The following is a 23621-nucleotide window of genomic DNA, read 5'->3' as shown; positions in this document are numbered from 1 at the left end:
GCTGAAGCCCACAAAATTAGGTGTTAAAATGGAGAGAAACAGCAATAAAAACTACATTAAACTTTTCTACAATTGCCCTTGATATACATAGAAGTCTCACACTGACATACATTTTAGATAACTTAAAATTTATTACAAGCAAGGTAACTTTTCCAGTCTTGTCTCTAAAGGTTAGTGACGTATCTTATGGATGAAAGCTAGTCCTCAAGTAGATTTCAATTTTTCATGTCTTTAGGGAGTAGAGGGAAAAACAGAAAACTTTTATAGCATTCTCCCTATAAAATCTACTAATTTCTTGATGGAAGGAGGAAAAGGAGGACAGGGGTAACTGCAATAATATGTTACGGGAGAAATTAAATATGTTTTAAATGAAGAAGACAGAAGGGTGAGGAATTGTGTTGGTGTATGTAATGAATTCTGGGAAGAGTTAATGTCCTGTTAAGATGCAAGGAGACGTGGGATGATAAAAAACAGCTGTTTTATTAATGTGTGGGTTTTTAATAGGTCTGAAGGTGGCTTTTCAGTAAATCTCAATATAATATTTGTATAACATCAGAAACTACCAACAATCCTAACATTAGAGAGGTTAAAAGTAGTAATTATGCATTTTTTAATATTACTGTACAAAGAGTTTACACAGTGCATATGATTCCATAACACACAATGCATTATAAAAAGAGCCAGTTCAAACAGGTTACAGTTTTAAAACATGTTTAATCCTTCGGGGAGATGTAATGGACCAACGCTATCAGTTGGCAGGAGGTCATGATTGGTTTAGAACTCTCTTCTTCTTATTGGTGTCAGTGAGGAAGTGCGTGTACGTGTGTCTTCCATAACTGTGGGTGTGTTATATTCTCCATGGGAATAAAGCTATTTAATTGCAAATAAAACACCATCTTTCATCTTCATCCTCGCCGGAGGTCAAACACTCATGTTATGAAGTGTGTTACACAGTGAGTAGGGTGTGAATCAGTGCGTGTATGTCCTAATCATCTTCCTCATCTCCTCTCTCTCTTCACCCTCCCTCTCCATTCCTTTATTACAGTGGTTTATGAACCCTCTGGGTGTGGTTCAGGCATTCGGAGCTCAGACAGTAAAAGTTTGTCAGTGCATCTGTTTAAGATTACAGAGCTTGGGGTGAGATTTAATTTACATTTCTACACAGGAAAATAATTATGTAGCAAACCCTCATAAACATCAGGTGACTTTCCTTTTTCAGTAAAACAAAGATGATTTAGCTGAACCTTGGTGATTCATTGATTGAATATAGCAAGTAATGATCAGTTTTGTCAGAAGCTGTGGGTATTCATTTTGTGGTTCCTGTACCTTCTTTTTAACTCTCAAAGTGATGGCACCCATTGACTCGCATATTTTGAATCTCCATGGTTTCGGCTAAAAATAGTCTTTAGTGTTCTACTGAAGAAATAAAGTCACATATATATATCGAATGGCCTGAGGATGAGTATATTAAAAACAAATTGACAATTTTTGGGTGATTTCTTTCAATATGATAAAGTCCTTTGTATTATTTTATAAAAGTCACTGAAATTGTGGGCTAATGTCTGAACAGTGAAATTAATGGTTAAATAAATATTTATTTCTTCCTCTCCTTTATTATCTTTAGAACATATAGTTGGCTGACAAAATTATGGATCTTTTTTCACATTGAGTTTGGACCAAGGATGATCAATCAGCCAATCAGCTTTGTCCTGTTGTCATCTTCTTGTTGTTCCAAAGTCATTATTCACATGGCATTTACAGCTCAGACAACTGTCTGAAATACAATTATGACCATGAAAGGAGGTGTCAGATATCAAATGATGTACCCCCACGTAATGGGTCCTGCACCAGCCAAGCAACTGCCATTGAGATTAATTGAAATGTTAAAAGATAGCTTTCTCCAGGTAGACCTGCTTAGTTACAAACTCTTTACAAACCATTATTATGAGAAAAAAAATCATGGTTTTTAAATAGCTACTAAAAAGAATTGGGCACTCTAGTATAACATCTAAATACCAGCAATATAGGATACTGTAAATCCAAAAGATTATTTAATCCGAATACACAGCTAATTTTAAAGGGCTTTCAGATGAGAATGTCTTAATTTGTGTTGTAAATTAGATTGTAATTTGTAAGTGTGAGACAATTATTTTAAAAAGACTTTTTGTCAAGAAAATGACTTTTAGACAGTGAACTTAGTGAAGGTCTTTACATTCTCACAGTAAATCAGTCTTTCAGTCTGTAGTGGTATCACATGATCATTAATTATGGCTAACCCACAAGAATGCATTATCACCTGACCCTGAAAAGAGAGTGAAAGATGAAAAGAAAGAAGGGTGATAAAGATGCACATATAAAACTGTTTGTTTGTCTGCCTGTTTGTCTCCTCCTTCATTTTTAAAGCCGGTCCTTAACACCCAAAATAGTGAGAGCTTCCTGAGTTTATTAGCTGTAACTTTGGAACAAATGTCCCATCTTTGTGCTGTTAATGTTCATGCAACATCAAAGCTTAAGAGGCTGAATTTAGAAGAGGCTGAAATCAAGCATGAAATTCAAACCAGGTTTGTGTGAGAGATACAAAATAAGTGAGGGTTAAAGTCACTGAAAAATGTACATAAATCAATAACAACTTAAGTGTAACTTTAAACTTTTTTAGACTATCACGTCTTGAGGGCACCAGCCGTGGAGTTCAATTATTTTGTCTCTGGAGGGATGTCTGCCTAAATTAAATTATGTTCTTCTTAAGGTATAATTACTTAACTTAATGAAGTGCCTTTCATGAGCCCAGGTTAGTGAAGCTGACCTGTATCTGAACTTTTTCTTCAAATGTTCATTGGTAAAAGAGCTGCCCTACCACATAAACAAGGATCATAATCCAAAATAGATTTAAATCTTTTTTGATTAATCAAATGTAACAAAAAAGTAAAATACAATTCTGTGATGTCACTATATCCAAAATAAAGAAAAATGCAAATAGTGCTGCTAAGAAATGTCTGTACAAACACTGTAAAAAGTTGAAATAATTTTGCTGATATAACCAAATGTATTTAAATATGTTAAATTATATTTTTGACGTAAACAAAACCAATTAATTTATGCAATCTGCTTGTACTTGCCCTTAAAGGACAGGGCTGAACACTGGCAGCTATGTGTGCCCTAAGGGTGCATTTTGTGTTTGTGTGTGTGTGTGTATTGAATCATTTGGTTTTGCTCAGCATTGGAGAAAACCGGTTTGACAATTTCAGTCTCATAGACGCCTGTGGGGCCTATTTTCCTTTCACCAGAAAATGAGGTAGAATGAATGACAGAGTACACACACACACACAAACACATGGTTTTGAAAAAGATCAATACAAATGCGATGGAAATGGGCACAGTCACATTCTTGTTTTATTTCTCTTTTCCTCTCTTCCTCATTCTCTATCCCTCTCTCTTTTCCACACCCAACATGAACATAAAAAATGCACTGTGAAATTAGCATGTAGAAAATGAATAGAGTACAGTATGAGCAGACAGTAACAGATAGTATGGAACAACATACAAAACAGCATCTGTTCTCATATTGGATTTAGGTTTATAACAGTGTGTTAGTAACAAATTCCAGAGTATATAATGACAGAGGCAGATCTAGACCCACCCAGTAGCTGCAGTTTAACTTTTCTATGTGAAACCATTGACACAGATGGCTGTTTCTGCTCTGACTACCAGTCATGTTTCCCAACCTTGCTCTCTTTTTCCACTAAAGTTTTATTTTTCACAACAATGGCTTAATGGCTGTTGGTCTCAACAAAAACAACTGGAAGGAAGTTTTGAGCAGAGGGAAGAGGACAGGGAATAGCTGAGGACGACATCAATGAGAATTTCCAGACATCTGAAAAGAATAGACACGTATACATATGCACCAACACAGTCCCATATACTACAAAGCCTTGGGATTCTCACACACAAACCTCTTTACACTGTTAAAAATAAGTCTACGGTAAATGTCACAGGCCAGTGTTACAAAATCTGCTTTTTTACATATTCTCCACTAGAAATGGGACACAGTTTTCCACTTGACTTGTTTCATTGTAACATTTTGCAAATATAAGCTCTCCATCTGCCAAACCGATGGTGATCACGAGGAGATGTTAATGGGTTTTGTGTGCAATAATTCTGCACATTAAGACTTTATACTTTCAAAAACTTGTGTGAAGTAGCTCCTAAACATACCCAGTGTTCCAGAGTGCACTGGCTCAGCCACAATGTAATAAAAAGGCACAGTAATCTTATTCACACACCAAATATGCATTCTGGGTGCAAGTTCTTACAGTATTGTTTCCTGTTGCCATGGCATTACTCTGTTTTCCACCTCACTCCCCCCCCCTCTCTCTCTCTCTGTGTGTGTGTGTTTAGCCATGACTCCCAGCAGGATTTAGTTTGCTTTTGTTTGCTCAGGCAGAAACAACCACACATTTGTGGTGTACAGTACAAATAATTATTATAGCATTTACTGTTTTTCTCTTAATTTCTATTTTTGTTTCCCTCAATCACGCCCATCTGTCAGTCCCACAGTTTTGCAGGCATCAGGTTTAACAAGCTTATCGTAATTTCTTAGTCACTGCATATGTATAAAAGTACATAATATATATAATGATTTACTGTTTGCTTTACAGAGGTCAAATCCCCCTAAACTGGCTGAACTTCAAGAAACTCCTGAAGTCTTTAAAAAAACTTGATGTGAATAACTTTGAGTGATACAGTGAAACTGAATATGATTGACAGTCATTCACTTAAAATTCACTTAAATAGTTAAGGGTACAATTGCACAACAACAATAAACTAATGGCAGAAACGTTTTTCCTTTTAGTTTTTGAAAAGTTTTACATATATATGACAATGTTGTCAAAACTATCCCTGTTTACACAGATCCACATAACTAAAAATGTTATATTATGCATGCAAGGCATGTAGTTGGCAATGTGACTTTGAAAAAAAAGACTGCTCGCCTGAGCACATACTGAACATATATGTATGCGCATGATGCCACTGAAGTCACGTTTTTGTATTTTCCACAGAAGTGATAACAGTATAGATTTTCAAAGACTTGCATTTTGAAATCAGTTTTTTTGTTAAATCAGCATTTTCAGTCCCCCAAAACACATCAAATTTATGCATTGTAGCAAAAGTTCATAATATCCTCTTAAAATAAAAACTTGCTGTAAAAACTTGTGGTAACATTTTGCTTAAACCTCTGTTGAGATGCTGTTAAATTTAACATGATGTCAGTCTTTCATGCCAATATCATGTTGGACCCCAATCAATCAGGTTTAACATGGTCATCCTACTGGAATTATTTTACTTGCCATTTCAAAAGTGCTTATGTCAGCAAGAGCATTAAATCAATATGGTTTTCAAAGATCATTCTGCTGGTCTTACAAGCAATTGAATATGGGTTTTACTCATATAATGCTTGGATAACAGGTTATACAGATGAAAAGGCTCACTCCCTGCATTCTCACAACTGAGGTCCCACAGGGTTCAGCGTTGGGCCCTTTACTGTTCTACTGTTCCCTGCTGTTCTACACCAGATAAGTAGTATTGAACTACCCGAACTGCAAAAACAATCCCAATGACTCAATTAAACACCTCATTCCCTCCGTTTTGGCTCCATATCTGCCATACCAGAGAAGATTTATATACAGCATACTCTGTATTTATAAAATACCTTTTCACTTTTGCCACATGTCCTCTTCAGCACTTGATTACATTAGCCTACATACTTTTGAAAAGTTCACGTTTTGCAGTATGACATGCTATATTCAATTCAAAAGTATTTTGAAAGTTACATTAATTGAGACACTAAGTGGAATATTTGTAATTTTAAAAATCCATTTGTTACATGGCAATTTAAAATGAATTACATACACTTGATAAAATATTAAACAGTATGTTCATACAAATTCAGGACAACACAAAGAGAAATTAAATATTGTCCCCTCTGTTGTGAGTATAGTCACAATATAGCCTGGCCTTGAGTGTCTCATTTTTTTTTTTCATGCAAGCATTTACAAAATGCTATTCTATCTATTCGTGTTAGGGTCTTGTACAGTACTAAGATTAACAGTTGTTGCACATCATAGCTGTTACTGCATAGTCTACGTAAGTACAGCTGCAATAGTGTACATTAGCATCCAGAACTTGCACTATCCATAAATATTCAATGACTGCATTTTTTTTTCGTGGTGTGCATATAGAATTGTACTAAAACTTGTAACTTGAAAAATGAACAAATATGAAGGATAAAGTGGTGTTAAGACTGCACTGATTGCAGTAAGAGAGTGACTGACGGGGTTATTGAGGGATTTGAGGCTACTTGAGGGATTACTCATTCTAATTTGTCTCTACTTGTTGAGCCCTGTGTTGAGAAGAAAGAGGGAGTTAACACAGAAAGTGTGAACAAAATGTGAATGAATAGACAGTGTATGTAAAGACTGTGAAGTTAATGTTATGTCAGTCTGTAATGATATAGAATATAGAAGTGTACAAACTTATTTGCGACTACATCACACTCGTGACAAAGATTTGAAACGTTTTAATTCTTGAAACAGCAGACAGTGACAAAAAGGTAGATTAATCTGGTGATTTAAGTTTTTTTTTTTTTTTTTTGCTTATTTAAGTTTTGTTCAGTAAAATGTGTAAAATTCACAGATTTCACCCTCTCTCGTTTCAGTGACTCTCACACACAGACACAGGGAACCAGTATTCATGGCTTTCACCTCCCGGGCAAGTAAAGATTGATGGATCATCCCACCTGGCTGAGAAGAAAGAGGAGCTTACAGCAGAAGGGCCCAAGAGGGAGAAAGGAGGTCATGAGGAATGGGATCTAGAATTGTAAAGAGGACATCAGTCCCCTGTCAATAATCAATAGAGAGGAAAGAGCAATGAGATTTAAATCAATACCAATATGCGCCTACACACATGTAGACTGTATTTCTAATCACTAAGGCCCTAAAATTCTGCATATTAAAAAAAAACAAAATGTAATGCTTGTAATCATCTACAATACTTATGTTTCTTCACTCTTGTCACCTACTATTGAAAGCTAGAGGTCTCTCTTTCTTAGCAAACTGATGCTGACAAATTACAGTGAAATATGTCATGTTTGGCCCTCAGAAACATAAATTAGTCATGTGTGTTTAATATAGGGTGAAAAAGATCAATACTGTCAATGTACAGGAGGGATGTGCTCCTTTGTGGTTTCAGTTCCAAATTTGTGAATATGAAGTGAGGTAGCAAATAGAATGCATATTGTTTATTTAGGTAAGAAGAATTAAAAATGCAATACAAAGCAAATAAATTACTGAGACAGTAATTTTTTAATTACATTAATTTATCAAAATCCTTAAATGTAACCTAAATATCAATAATATCAATATTTTGACAGCACTGAATTTATCATTACTCAAAATTAATGATGCAGTTACTTATGTTTTGGTGCAAACCTTTTGAAAGACTCTTCTAAGTTCTATTTCCCATCATTTTAATTCAACATCCTGTGTGGTATGGCCAATTCAATTCACACCAAATATATAAAAAGAGAACCAATTCTTATTTAGATTTTTTTTCTTTTGTTAAAATATGATAACATCATGTTTGGGATACTCTTCAAAATGGCACTATAGGGTGACATGGAGGAGACAAATTGTTGAATAAAGTTGTTATTTTTGTTTTCTTTGCACACAAAAACTATTCTCGTAGCTTCGTAAAATTACGGTTGAACCGATGTCACATGGATTACTTTAACGATGTTCTTGCTACTTTTCTGAGCCTTGATCGTGTTAGGATCTTTGCTGTCTATGGGAGGGTCATGGAGCTCTCAGAATTCAAAAACAGGCAAAAAGAATGCAGTGCAAGCAACTTAAGAGATCACTTACACCCTTGAACATGACAAAACCTGAGTCTGTCAACATATCTCTCCATTAGCAGCCCCAGCCCAACCCCTGAAGACAGTAGCTGACAGAATCCACTCTCCACCAGCTGTCTTTAAAGCACTATGTCTATGAATCTGTTTACAATCCTTCAGAGAAATCCAGAACAGTGTACAAAAGAAAACAAAAAAAATCTAAAGGTACAGAACAGAGAGACATTAATATGATTTAAAGCAACCGGAATTGAACTGGAACAGCAGATTGAGATTTACGGCTCTGGGATAATTCTGCTCTCCATACAGATTTATTTGCTGCTGCTGTGTGGAAACACCGACCACCAATGTCACTGAGAAAAAAAAAAAAAGAGAAGTGAGGGAGTGCATACTAAGTGATTGGCGTGCTTGTGTTTGAAGGAAGTGGGAAGTGGGTGGATAGAGAAAGGGAGAAATGTGGGGTTGGGAGAAGAGATGAGGAGTCTGATTGCAGACTTTGATTCAGGAACGCCCAGTGTTTCTGAACACTCCCCGCCTCAGGCATTGCATTTCAACACTACTGACATCAGAACAGCAAAGTTCACCTGGGTAAAGAACAGAGAGAGATGCTGTGTCCTCTTTCAAAGGGTGTGGCTGTAAGGCTATTCCAGGTCAATGAATCAGACAATTTTGTGTGCCCATTTGTTTTCACAATGTCTCACCCTAGAGATTCTCTGTGGTAGCCACAATGACTGGCATGCCAAAATCTAAAAGCACATTATTGATCTTCTTATGAAAAACCCGATCTCATGAATGTGTGTTTCAATGGCACGATTTTCTGTTTCTATTTGGCGCACTATTTATATGCAAAAATGGACTTTGGAGTGCATATCATATGCATACCAACAAAGTGCATATCATATGCACGCAAAAACTGTGTATTATATGCATGTCAAGCATATGCATATCGTATGCATGCCAAAGTCAGTTTCTGCATATAAATAGCACATAAAATACAAAATAAAATTTTTCATTTTCATGAGACTGGGCTCAAGCAACTGACTTTTCTCTATTAACTTTTTCCCTTCAGATATATTTCCTCTTTTCTCCAGAGCTAAAAGGAATAAATATGTATGAGTGGCTAAGTTTATAGTAGAGCAATTGAGGCTTAAAATGGTAGTTCACCCAAAATTTATATCTGTCATCATTTACTCACTAGATAATCTGAAGTATGTTTCAACTGTTTTTGTCTGTACAATGAAAGTCAGTGGGGTCCTAAACAACAACTGGACCTTACTGATTTTTAGTGCATGGATGAAAAATATTTTTTGTTCCACAGAAGAATGCATACAGGTTCAGAATGACATAAAGGTGAGTAAATGGTAAAATAAATTTGGGGTTATTTTTTTAATTTTGGGTGAATCTCCCACATGAAAAGTTGCTTCATGCATTACTATCCCAGATGTAATTTACTAGGCTATAAAAAATAATCAGAAGGGCCTGACTTGTGCAGGCTGTGCTTTTTAAGACAATAATGATATTATTATTGCTGAAAAATGTATCAAAAGGATTAAATTCCTGTCATGCCATTTTTACATATTTTTGTGAGAGGAGAGTACATAGAGGTTAAAGTTCATCTTACTTGATCTTTTAGTGGTCATTCTCAATTAAATTAATGTGACTGTGTTCTTTTTGTCCAATTCAGCTTAAATGAGTTAAACCTAATTGTTTTAATGCATCTGATGTTCTATTTCTGAAGTTCTGTAATTTTTATTTGAGGATTATGGTGGCATTTTGATGAAGTGATGTTCTGATAATATGTGATAGTAGATTCAATGACAGTATTAACAGGTCAGTGCGTGACCAGCTATTTGTCTCTATTTCAAATGCCAATTTTGTTTATTAGGCTATTTAACCTTTGCCTTTCATGCCTTTTGTGTACTTCCCCCACCCCCACATCCCCAATCCCCTTGGTAGCATTAAACAAGCTCATAGTTTTACTCTTATGGTTAGTTACAATGCTTATATTGTCTCAATGTCCCAGTTGTCTAAAAACAGATCTGGGACAGTATATCTACTATATAGGCTTTTAGCCAGGTTCAACCAAATCGTGTAAAACTCAGGGGGTCTAATAAACCAGAGATTAGGCTGTGATGTCTGTGTTAATTTGCACATCTGAGAATACATGCTCATAGACAAATAGATAACAGAGATAATTGTAATGTTTGTGTGGTTCACTAACAATAACCTCCTGATGTAGATAAGCAAATTATAATTTGTAATATTGCTGTGCATGGGGGTGAACGGGAAGTGATTTAATATAGAATTGTAAAACCAGTCAAACCAATTAGAAATGAGCTACACTGTTCACATATGAGATGATAGTGAGTCTCTGTGTAAAAGAATAATAAATAAATAAATGATTCACAGGACAAAAAACATTTTGAGTATGAGCGTAAAATGTGAAAGAAAAAAAGTCAATGTTTATAACAATGTTTAACAATGTTTAGTCAATGTCTAACAATGTTTAGTTAATGTTTATAGCAATGTTTAACAATGTTCATTCAATGTTTGTAACAATGTTTATCTGAGCTGTTAAATTAGTGTATAGGTCCTACAATGTAATAAGTATTTTATTAAACTTAATACGTTTTTTATTAAAATAGTAAAGTCAATTTTTGCACAGTATAGACTCATGTAACAATACCACTTGACACAATCTTGCACAGGGTTGTAAATTTATAAATGGGTAAATTAGATAAAATATAATCAAATAAATATAGCAAAAAGCAGTTAGCTTATCATGAGTGTTGTGAAAAATTAATGAGACTCCCAAAAAACAAACAAAAAAACACATTATATAACGTTAAAATACGCTCAAATAACTACAAGAATGCAGAATAACGCGAGAAAACGAAGCCCGGAGCTGCATTAGCAGGTAGGGGCACGGCTGAGGGTGGGGACGGGTGGAGGAGGAGAGGAGGGACGTAAAACAGATTCCTCCCTTATAGACATCCACAAACCCAGCAGAAGCGGGCTGCAGTCTCATATCTTAAGCAAGAGCCCGACACGAACTCAACCCAACATCGCTATGGGATCTTACAGGACTTTAACTGTACCGCTTCTCAGTTTGTTGGGATGGACGCTGATCTCTGCCTTCAACCTGGACACCGACAATGTTATCAGGAAAACGGGAGATCCCAACAGCTTGTTCGGTTTCTCCCTTGCCATGCACCGACAACTCAGACCAGCTGATAAAAGAATGTAAGCATTTATTTGATCCTCTTTGGAGTCCAGGTATCGTGGCTTTCGTGTGGAGTTTATTCCACATTTGTAGCAGATCTATCGTAGATCATTTTATGTTTTTTGAACACATTATATTGATCGTAGAATATGTTTGTTATATAAACTATATTTAATAGTAGCCTATGTAACTGGATTCTTTTTGGCAGTATACACCAATGTACACAGGCTATGCTATTCTCATAGGAAATCCACACCTGACCTTACTGTTAAGCCTCAAGACATATAATTTAACCCCCCCATGCATTGCTCCACATTCCAAACAAGTGCATTAGATAATGTGACCCAAAATATTTAGTTCAACCGAAAATTTAGCTACTCACCCTCATGTTGTTTTAAACCCATAGCATATCTTTCAGCGGAAAACAAAAGGAGAAGTTTCGAACAATTACTTTTCCATGCAATTAAAATGTTGACTGAAGATGCCAAATTTCTGCAGCATCACCAAAATATATCATAGCATACTCGCGCGCTATATTCCACGCAATATAGTCATTATATAAACAAAAAAAAAAACTTAAATTAAATTTATAATTCGCTGATAATCTTAACATCCCCCTCCCCTAGATCGTTTACGACAGGAGTAGCATGTCCGATTCGTGAACAATTAATGATTCACACGAGTCGGATCTTTTAAACGAATCTGTTGATCTGATTCGAGTCTGAATGATACGAACCGATTAGTTTCTCGCGATTTGCTATATGGTGAAGATTATTAGCGAATAATGGCATTATTTTACTTTATTTCCAAAGCTGTATCACAAGGAATAGGCATATAGCACGAAAGTCATGCAGTCACTTTTAAGACACTTTTTGGTCACCTTTATGTGGTTTTGGGGGTTGATGGAAAATGGAAAAGATAATGTAATACGGATTTGGAACAGTATGAGGGAGAGAAGTTTAAATAATAACTTTAGGAACATTTTTATTTGGGACTCTGAGGTTTATTTCATTTCAGGGCATAACTTTATCCACCCACTTCTGTGCTCATTACTTGGAAATAAGCTCTGCATGCATATTTAGCTTCATGGAGCTCATTAGAGATGTCTGGTCTCCTTCTCCTTCCTCGCTGTGAAGATGTCTGGTCTCCTTCATCCTTTAATTTTAAACCTCTTTGACCTCAAGCACTTCAAGGATTAGATTGTAGGTGGGATCCTTAGTACTAAGGTTATTTGAGATTCACAGACTATAGAAAGTGTTTCTAGAACACATTTTATGGAATTCTCAGTAATGACAATTTGATATTGTTTTGGTGGTTCACTAAAAAACACACCCGTGTTACCTTGGCAGTGCCAGACATGCATTGTAAGTTTCAAGCCTAACACGCAAGTGAAAGAATGTGTGCAGAAGCCTGTAACTTATTCCTGAACCTCTCTACTGCCATCAACCCTGGGCTCACAGGAGAGAGAGACTGCCAGGATTGCCCTCATGTTTGTCCTGCAGAGAGTGAGTCTACCAGTTATACAAGGGACTGATGTAGAGTTTTGATGTGGTAGATTTACATTTGCATTTAGTTATTTAGCACATTCTTTTATACAAAGAAACAAATGTAGAAAACCACATGCTGTTGATCATACAAGAGCCAACAATACTTGAATTAGCACAATGCCAAGTTAGATGCGTAAGCAAGACTACCACAGAAACAAAGCTGGAAAAAGAGGGAAAAAGAAGATTATGAGAAAAGCCTTTCATTATAGTTGTGGTTATATGTCCAGTAAAATTCATACATCATACTTTTCACGATAACAATTTAAGGAAGGCAAAATGTTTCTTAGTAGCAAACCTCACATCACCCACACTTTGCAACCCCTGAATTGTGCAATTCATTTAGCAGCATCTTATTTGTATGGATTTATGATGTATTTTATTGCAAACCACACCCAGTGTATGAAAGTCACATTTTTGTGTGTGTGTGCGTGTGCTCTGACTCATATCCTCAGTGTGTATCTCATGGGCTTGGCAGACTGGCTGGCTGTGTTGGAACACAACAAATCGTCTAGTCAGTAACACATGCCCTACAGGTGTGTGTATGTGTGGAGGTGATTCACATTACTGCAGGCCAAGGCAGGGCAGGGTGTGTGTGTGTTTGGGGGAGTGTTGCATTGATGTAGAATTCCTTGGCTTGTCATAGCTGGCAGGATTGAGCCGCTATTTGGTAATGTAGGCAGTGTGTGTGTTTGTCTGGCACCTTGACATTTCTCTTGTGACAGTCAAACACAAGTTGGAAATGAGGAACATAAACCTGAGAAGTTCCGTTCTTATTCTGTGTGTGCTCACTACTAAAATGCACAATGCTGCTAATTAAAGGGGACTTGGAAAACAGATTCTCTATCTGAGCAAACCACCTCATATACACAGATGCAAACAGACAATGGCTACTTTGTTAGTGGACACAAATGCAGAAACAGAGTAAGACACCTTGATGTCAAGTCTGGTACATTAATATATATGTCCTGAACCAGGACCTGATTTTACTTTTATTTTGAATTTATTTTGAAGTACTTTTATATATTTTTCCATCATTACAAATATATCTGTCTACAATACTGTTTCTCACAGCTATTATAAGTATTATTTATCAATGTATTTTTTCCCAATGTCTCAGTCAAAGGTGTGGAATATGTAATTGTGGACAGCATAACATAGGGAGGTATTCTTTCTCAGTACCCAGGAGTCCCATTTATTCTGTGTTACTCTTTGTGAAATGATCCTATTGTAACAGAGAACCTGTAAGAATAGTGGGAAACACTATTCAGCAAGTGTGCCCAGAATTTAACTCATGAGGCAGAACTTGGCAGAAAGTAATTTTAAGATCTAAGCTCTCACTGAAGCTGAGCCCTCATCTTGGCACTAGTAATTGATTGTGAAAAGGGTTTTAAATGTTCGTGCAGAAATTAAAGTAAATAAACATCCAATTGAAACATTCTGACAAGCCCATACATATACATGCAGAAGGCTTCACAGAACATGCAGTGACCTGAGTTCATGTAATGCTGGTACCCACTTAAAAAACAACAGTGAGCATTCAACTTGAAATGTGACGTACACCAACTTTTAGTGCTTGTCTTATTATTTATTTATTTTTTACTTTGGTTGCCATTTATCCACCTGCGACAACACTCTGACATTGTAAGTGATGTATCTAGTCACAAAATCACATATTGGTGAAATCTGAGACCTTCTTTTTGAAATTTGATCACAAGTGGTCACAGGAGACATATTTGAGATGCATGTACTGGCGCAAACAGGATCTGAGTGTCTGTGGGGGCAGGGGTGCCTGTGTCTTCCAACTTTCACAGTTAACTTTGCTGTGCGACATATTTTGAAGGTTGAATCTAGTGAATCTAGTGTTTCCTCAACACGTGCTGAACAATAATAATCAAACTTGAAGTAATCTTGAATAATCAAACTTAAAGTCATCCGATTTGGCTTTAACATATGGTGGAACAATGTAGCCACTGAAAACACATTGGCCCATATCCAAGAGTGCAGTGGGCCCAGTCTGGATGGAAATGGGCTACTGCTTCCTTCCTGTGATTCTCTTAGCTTCCTGTGCAGGAGTAGGTATCAGAATCAGAATCAGAATCAGAATGAGCTTTATTGGCCAAGTTTACACATACAAGGAATTTGTTGTAGTGACAGAAGCTCCACAGTGCAACAGAAAGACAGTAACAGGACAGGACACAGGTAATAAAACAAAATAACAAGAAATAGCCAATAACCAATGTACAAAGCAGCAAAAAAAAAAAAAAAAATACACAATATATAATATATAATATAGGCGACTATGTATGTACAGGTCAAGTATGTGCAAATTAGGAATGAGAAAAATAAAAGTAAAATAAGTGAGTGTGGTGAATGGAGATTGGGCTGAATATAAATATAAAGATTGGGCTGAATTTGTACATCAGTAAGAGCAGGCAGGTCTTGGTCTTATTCATCTGTTACATTGCATTGGCCAGTCTCAAGTATTATTAACCCACTGTTTGCCCATTCAATGTGTCATTTCCCAAACCCATTGTCTCTCTACTTTCTCATTTCTTCAATCTCAAATATAATAATGGCAAAAAGCCAATAGATTAAAAAGAACCTTTTTTTTGTGCAGATACATTGTTTTCTTTATCACCTTTCCAGTGATAGTTCACCCAAAATTAAAATTCATCAATAGTCATCCTTTAATCACCCATATGTTTTTCCAGACTCTTTTAAATATATAAAGATATTTTTAAGGAAACCATTCCAAAGTCCATTCCACCAAAACGTTTAAGCTTCATAACGTTCATAAAGACATTGTAAAAGCAATCCATATGTCAAACAGTTGAATAAGAGACATGATTGCTTCATATGAGAAACAGATTGAATTTATGGAGACTGAAATCGAACTGTTATTTACAAATAGACACTAAACAATGCACATACAGTATATTAGGGGCTTTTGCACCCGAGGAACCTTTTCATAGTTCCTAGAACTATTGGCGGAAGTACCCGCTTTTTGGTGTGTTCGCACTGCAGGAAGTAGGAACGGATTTAGTTCTATTGAGTCCATTTGGAGGAACTAAATTAGCTCCCACTTCAGAGTAGGGTCTAAAACAGTTCTATAGGAACTACCAGTGACGTAAGTGTACGCTGATTGGTATAGGTCAGGTAATATCAGTTTGCAGTCTGTATCTTTAAGCCTGGAGTCTTTGAAATGTTTGAGGCCCATCTGGAGCTGTAATTCAGCTGCTGTCAGATCATAATGTGAACCATGACACTCCAAACCTCCTCAGCAGACCCAGCTCTTGCACCATAGCAATGGTTTCTTCTGTAGATTCCTCAAAACATCAATGCTTAGCATTCCATGCAAAATTATGAGAGCGTTTTTATAAAATAGTTTGGCCTACTACAATATAACCACGATTTACTGCTTTTCAAATAATAACATGCTTTTAGCTGTATCAGAGCGTAAACAAGTGTGGATTAAGAGCTGAGGCAAAAAGTTTTGAATTAAAGGCACAGTGTTCAAGCCATATTAGAACTATCATAGTTACAAGATGGTTCTACCCTAAGTTTCAGAAATAATTTCTACAGCAACAGTTGTAAATACAAAAATGAATCCAAGTGTGACCTTGTTTGTAATGACAGCAAAATTCACATTCTCTTGTAAAATCAAAGAAAGCGCAACAAGTAACATTGGCTATTGTAAAGTGGCACAATAGAAATGTGTGTAGAGGTTGCTACTGTTAGCAACAATTTTGGTTGTTTTTACATGATGTCACAATCAAATGGGAGCTATAATTATGTGTTTGACAGATATGAAAGGACAAGTTGGAAGCTCGTAATTACAGTAATTCTGACATGGCACAGGTCAAATGCACCATAATATTTAGCTAGCCAGAATCATTTTATTGACACCAGTGCCAAACACTCTTACACTTTCATCTCTTGAGATAGAAAGAGACTTCTTGTGTTGTTATTGTGCATTGTTATCTGACTGTAAAGCAGATACACCTGCCTTTAACTTTTGCATTAAAATTTAATGGGGTATTTTACTTTGTTGCTGTTTAATGAAAAGGTGAATTAAAATCACAAGTTTGAAATAATCAATTTGGTCAAACATCTCAACACATGAGTGGCTAGTGCTGCAAGAGTAAAACATCTTGCGAATACTTTACTAGATCAGAATAACGTTTTACCAGGCCTGCAGTTTCTGCGTTCCTATTATATGAATTGCTTTAGAAGACCATTCACTCTCTAGAATGAGTAATTGCTTAATTGCTTCTTTCTTACCCCTTTTCCACCAAGGTCCCAGTGCTGGTTCGGAGCCAGAGCCTAGTTTCAAACCGGTTCTTTGTTTTTCGACATCCAAAGCACCAGCTCCGAACCAGGAAAAGTGGTTCGTAAGTAGCACCAAAACATTGCTGGGCTAGAAGAAAGAACCGCTTGCGTCAGGAGCTGGGGGCGGGGTTACCGTGACCAACAAGACGAACAGAAACTTGGACCGCCATATTTGAAATAGCAGCTAAACGCTAACACGTTTGATTCGCCGTGTTTGGATGCCGATGTAGGTTCGCAAAGCCATGAACATCAATAGCAACGCAACGTCCGCCATTGCTGATAGTTTGTTTAGGCTTGTTCGGGATGGATCGGCGCTGTGCGGACCGGTCGGTGCAGGCATATCGGGGTGCTGCGGGAGCGACTGGAAAGCAGACGGCTCTTTATGCTTTTGGATTGCTCTCGCGGTGCTTTAGTGTGTTGTGTGCCGATCAATCGATCTGCGTGGCGCTGATGCTTTGTACAGATGCCTGTTGTGCCGCGCTAGTGATCCGAAACATGAAACGTATTCAGTGACGTAAGACCTGGCTCTGTATTGGCTCTCTAACCTGTGGAAAAGCAACCGGTTCTTAAAAGGCTCGCCAGTCGAACCAACTAAGAACCGGCAATAGCACTGGCTCTGAACTAGCACCTGGAACTGCTTTGGTGGAAAAGGGGTATCTGAGTATGTTGAGATCCTGACATTTTTAACAGATGAAACATATTTCTCTGTGTCTGCATCACTCTGTGCATAACTGAATGCCAGTGTCAGACTCTGGCCTCAGGACGCTCTCTGAAAAACCTCTTAGTAAATAGAGTACTTGTCCTCTCTGTTTTTATTGAGTTATCCAGAAATAACAAACATTTGTTCACCTGAATGCTAAAGTAATAAAGGTAATAATGACTGAATTGTTTCACACTTTTGAAATGGACCGCACTTGAACTGCATTTCCCAAATTACATTGAAATTGGAAACCCAGTTTTTGTCATTGTCTCCAATGTGCGATCTCATATGTTCCAGGTCTTTCAGTATTAACACGCTAAACAAAAGTAAGAGGCCTGTACTCTCTTAGAAGAAAATTATACCTTTAAGGGACATCACTGTACCTTATTTACCCCTGAAAGGTTCATTGTTGTGTCTTGAGGATACATTTAACTACTCTAACGTACTAATATGCACCTTTTAAGGAGTAGATAAAGTAAAAAGTACAGTATAAAGTCCCACGTCAAGCTGCTGTGGGACTTTTTTTTTTTTACATTTTTCTGTCACACCATAGGACGCATTGATACGTCAACTACCCATATATATATGATTTATATTATATATATATAAGTGCTTTTACTCTTCCTTCAACTTTTTGGTGAGGGTATTGTGGGAAATGTAGGCTTTTCTTCAGTCAGACCCTTTTTGTCTATGCCCACAAAGAGAGCTTGTGTAGCTAAAATCTGTGAAGTGTTGGGATGAATGTTATCGCTGAACCAGTCAATCCAAAGAAGTGAAAAGAGGCTTTCACTCGCATAAATGAAGTGAAACCAGAGATACAGCCTTTGGTGGTGAATGTCCTAGGTTTTCTGTGGACTAAATTTATTTTATTCAGAAGAGTTTTTCAGTTGAAAGAATAGAAAGAGTGTACAGAAGACTTTGCCCCACTGTCTAATACACAGTGCACAAATATAGTGTGTGCATACAATGGCTCATTTTCTATGTGGGCTGTTGAATCTGCATTGTTTCCACTGAAGATCCTACTGAAGACCCATGTGGGGAGAAATAGAAGATAACAATGAAATGCTAGAGATGCTTGAGCCATTTACTTCATAACATGTCCATATGTAATTAACAAATATCCATTTATAGAGTTTGAAATATTGCTCTGAACTTTCATAAGTGGATTGTTGTGTGTGCAACTGATGATTGAATCAGCGTAAACAGATTTGCAATTTATTAGGCCTATTATGACCACCAATCTGACCACACTGTTGACCATGTTTCTCAAAAATGCAATTTACTCACTGGAAAACATTAAAATACTGATTACACATGATGCTATTTTGTTATTTGGAGCTGCATTGTCAAGTCAAGTCACCTTTATTTATATAGCGCTTTTAACAATGTAAATTGTGTCAAAGCAACTGCACAATATCAAAAAAGGAAAATAGTGTGTCAATAATGTAAAATTTAAAGATTAAAAAAAAGATTTTCAGTTAAAGGAATTTCATGATTGAATTCATTGATGTCATCATCCAGCTCAGTTTAGTTTAAATAGTGTCTTTGCAATCAGGTCGACGATATCGCTGGAAATGTAGTGTCCCCAACTAAGCAAGCCAGAGGCGACAGCGGCAAGATTCAAGATTCAAGATTTTTATTCGTCACATACACAATTATACAGAGTATAACCAGCAGTGAAATGTAAGTCAGGTCCGCTCCAAGGACAGTGCAATTGTATAGACAAATATTAAGAAAAAGAAAAGTAGAAAAAAAATAAATAAAAATAAAATAAAAGATAAAAAAATATAAATATAAATGTGCAGGACAGTATGTTGTTGACATAAATACTAATATAACAGGAATGTGCAAAAGAATATGCAAAAATGTTGTACAGGGTATTTAAATAGCATATGAGGTAGAAAAAATTATGAATAGCTTATTGATATAGTGATGTTAACATGGAGTCAAGTGATGTTATGACACAGAGTTAGAGTTTAGGAGCCTGATGGCCTGGGGGAAGAAGCTCCTCCTAAGTCTCTCAGTGTTTGCCATCAGGCTACGGAAGCGCTTACCAGATGGAAGCAAAGTGAATAGTCGGTTACCAGGGTGATTTGAGTCCTTGATAATTTTGACAGCTCTACTTTTGCAGCGTTTGAGGTAGATGTCCTGCAGAGAGGGGAGAGCAGACCCTGAGATGCGCTCAGCTAAGCGCACAACTCTCTGTAGTGCTTTGCAGCCCTGATTGGAGCTGTTTCCATACCACACTGAGATGCAATCAATATACATAGTCAATATACTTTCTATGGTCCCTGAATAGAAAGTTTTCAGGATTGCTGGTGAGACCCTGAATTTCCTCAGCTGTCGCAGATGGTACAGTCTTTGCCTGGCTTTCTTAACCTGTGTTTGGATGTGTGTAGTCCAGGGGGCTGTTCCATAAAGAAAAGCGGGGATTAAAGTCCAAAACCTGACTTGAAATAACCTAACAAATCAATCGGGACTAAAGCGGTTCCATAAACGACAATTCAAGTTCACGCAATCTGACTAATGCTATCCAGGTTCAGTGAGTCAGGATAATGTGACGTACACGCTTATTCTGAAGCAGCCCTTAATGTCGATCATGGATCAATCGAGCCACCATAGCAAACAGCGAATATTTGTGCTGTTTAACGCATTTGAAACATTGTGTTTTCCTCAGTGCATAACTGATACGTCACAGGTATATTTTTTACATCTGTAAATGTCAGAAAGCCATGCAAATATATCCATTTAGCTGTCAGGAGTGGGCAAGGCTTATGCGAGAGAACGAGCGCTGCGGCGCGCATGCGCGCTACACAGACAGAGCAGAATAGAATACTAGCGCAAGAATTCTGAATAAAAAAATACATTATGCTAAAATATTTGTTGTTGGACATTAAATGTGACACATAGAATTTTAATTTCCTACATATAAGTGTATTTTTATGATAGCAGCAACTGTTAATCACTAGCTCAAATGAGTTAAATGTGTGTTCCTCTTATCAGTTAAAATGTACTCTGATTTCTATTATAAATTTACATTTTTAATTCAGTGATTTTTAACTTTTGATTGTGTTTTTATGCTTTAATGCTTTAAAGAGCCATTTTAGATTGTAATGTTTTAATGTTCTAATAACCATAAAAGGTACAGCTGTCATAAAATCAGAGAGAAAGGCTGCATGGCTAGAAACTTCTGATCAACTGAATGCACAAGTAGCAAATATGTTAAAATGTCATTCGCCTACATTTTGGGCACAATACATTAAATACAGTTGGTTGTAGCCTATTTTTTATTTATTTCATTATTCAAGGTGTATTTTCTGTATACTTTTATTTTTGGACCGATAATAAATTCAACTGATTGTATGTGAGAGAGTCAGTGGTAATATCGATGCGTTCCTATTGGTCAGTGTTAGAGGAGCTCAGCTTAGCCTGACAGTTAGCCTGCTCCGGTCCAGGTTAGTTTGCCAGCATAAGTTGCCACAGTGACTGAGCTTGAGCTATGGTAATTTTGCTTTCAGAAACCAAATCAAGTGAAAATAAGTCAGAATTACTGAAATAAGCCTGGCATATTTGGTAAACTTGTTTTATGGAACAGGCCCCAAGTCAGGTTCTCAGAGATGTTTACACCGAGGTACTTGAAGCTACTCACCCTCTCCACAGGGGTCCTACTGATCATAAGAGGAGTGTAGGGCTGCTGCTGTTTCTTCCTAAAGTCCATGATCAGCTCTTTAGTTTTGCTCACATTCAGAGAGATACAGTTGTCCTGGCACCATGATGTGAGTCTCTCTACCTCATCCAAGTATGCGGTCTCATCGTTGTTGGAGATGAGGCCCAGAACCACAGTATCATCAACGAATTTGATAATAGATGTGGAGCTGTGAGAGGACAAGCAGTCATGTGTGTAGAGAGAGTAGAGCAGGGGACTCAGGACACAGCCCTGTGGGGCTCCTACGTTCAGGGTGATGGAGTTTGAGGTGAACTGGCCAACTTTCACCACTTGAGGTCTGCCGGTGAGGAAGTCTTGAATCCAGTCACAGAGTGAGGAGTTTAGGCCGAGGTCTGTGAGTTTAGATGCCAGCTTGATGGGGACTATAGTGTTGAAAGCTGAGCTATAGTCAATGAATAGCAACCTTACACAATTCCCATTGTTGCTGTCCAAGTGTGTGAGGGAAGAGTGGAGGACGTGAGAGATGGCATCGTCCGTAGATCTGTTTGGGCGATAGGCAAACTGAAGAGGGTCCAAAGTATCAGGGATGGAGGAGCAGATGTGGCTCTTTACAAGTCTCTCAAAAACCTTCATGACTAGGGCAACTGGGCGATAGTCATTCAGGTAAGAGGGTTTATTGTTCTTAGGCACAGGGATTATTACGGATTTTTTAAATGAGGTGGGAACCACAGAGGTAGCAAGGGACTCATTAAAGATAGACGTGAACAGGTCCGGCTGCTTTCCTGACGTTCACTTTCTTTAGCGCCCTCCGAACCTCATCCTCTGACACGGTGATTACAGGATCATTGCTGCTCTGCCTGCTGCTTCCTGACGCGCTGGACGGCAGAGACGCGCTGCCGCCGTTGCAATCGAAGCGGCCGAAGAAGGTGTTTAACTCGTTGGCCAGCAACGGATCTGCTCTCACCTCCGCGGAGGATTCGTTTCCGAAGGCACAGATGGACAGTCCCTGCCACATCTGTCGAGAGTCATTGAGCTGGAAATGAGACTCAATTCTCTCTCTGTATCTGTGTTTAGCGGCTCTTACTCTTGGAGAGCATAGCACGATGCTTTGTACTCGCTCATATTCCCGGTCAGAAGAGCCTCATTGTAAGCGGCAGTGCGTGTGTTAACCGCAGCACGGATTGTACTGTCCACCCACGGTTTCTGGTTGGAGAATGTCCTTATCGTTATTATTTCTGTAGCTTGCTCGGTTAGCGTGTTTACAAAGTTTAATGCTACATCCATGAACTCGCTGATGTCAGAAGAACTCGCCCGGAACATGTCCCAGTCGACGTAATCAAGAGCCGCCTGCAGCAAAGCCTCTGAGTGGGAGGACCAGCGCGTCACTACTCTCTGCACCGGAGGATCCTGAACAAGCCTTTGTTTGTATTCCGGTGTGAGAAAAATGGCGGCATGGTCCGATTTGCCAAAAGCCGGAAGTGAGCGGGCTTTGTAGGCATTCTTGAACTGAGTGTAGCAATGATCCAGTGTGTTTGGTCCTCTAGTTGGACAGGATACATGTTGCTGAAAGTTCGGCATGACGCGTCTGAGGTTAGCTTTGTTAAAGTCCCCCGCGATAATAAAGGCAGTGTCAGGATGTTTGTTAATGTAGCCGCTGAGCACATCGTGAAGTTTAGACAAAGCCAAGCCGGTGTCCGCCTGTGGTGGAATGTACACAGCAGTAACAATGATCGATGAAAACTCCCGGGGCAGATAAAATGGGCAGCAAATAATGGAAAGATGTTCCAGATGAGGCGAGCAGGAACGCGACAGAATGGAGATATTCCTAGGATCACACCATTTCTTGTTAATCATGAAACACACTCCTCCACCCCTGGATTTACCGGCCTCTGCTCTTCTGTCCGTCCGAAAAACAGAGAAGTTATCATTTGGCATTACAGCAGTGTCCGGGACCATGGACGAAAGCCACGTTTCTGACAAACAAAGGATGTTACAGTCCCTTATGTCCCGTTGCAAACTAATCCTGGCTCTAAGATCGTCCATCTTATTCTCCAAGGAATGGACATTTGCGAGCAGATTGCTCGGAAGGGGAGGGCTGTGAGCCCTTTTCCTGAGTCTATCTCGAATCCCAGTGCGTTTCCTGCGGTGTTTCTTGATCCTTCGCCTCGGGGGGTTATTGTTCATCTCTGCGTTCCGAAGAATCTCCAGAGGCCATGCTGGATTCCTGGATAAAGTGTCCTGAAACAGGTTGG

General features: G+C 38.0%; 1 protein-coding gene across 2 annotated transcripts in view; it reads left to right on the top strand.

Annotated features, from left to right (window-relative positions):
* Positions 1–10846: 10846 nt before the first annotated feature.
* The window catches only part of LOC306872815 (integrin alpha-6-like), a 31531-nt gene continuing 18756 nt past the window's right edge, over positions 10847–23621 (top strand). The window contains exon 1 of one of the 2 annotated variants that reach the window (XM_079421670.1): positions 10847–11146. In XM_079421670.1, the coding sequence (XP_079277796.1) occupies positions 10974–11146 (173 nt within the window). In that variant the 5' untranslated portion in view covers positions 10847–10973. The remainder of the gene's footprint in view (positions 11147–23621) is intronic. The other variant, XM_079421669.1, reaches the window with a different exon arrangement.

Source organism: Barbus barbus, assembly GCF_936440315.1.
Source record: "Barbus barbus genome assembly, chromosome: 7".
NCBI classification, from domain to species: Eukaryota; Metazoa; Chordata; class Actinopteri; order Cypriniformes; family Cyprinidae; genus Barbus; species Barbus barbus.
The sequence above is the reverse complement of the archived record's forward strand: the minus strand, read 5'-3'. Positions and strand labels throughout refer to the sequence as shown.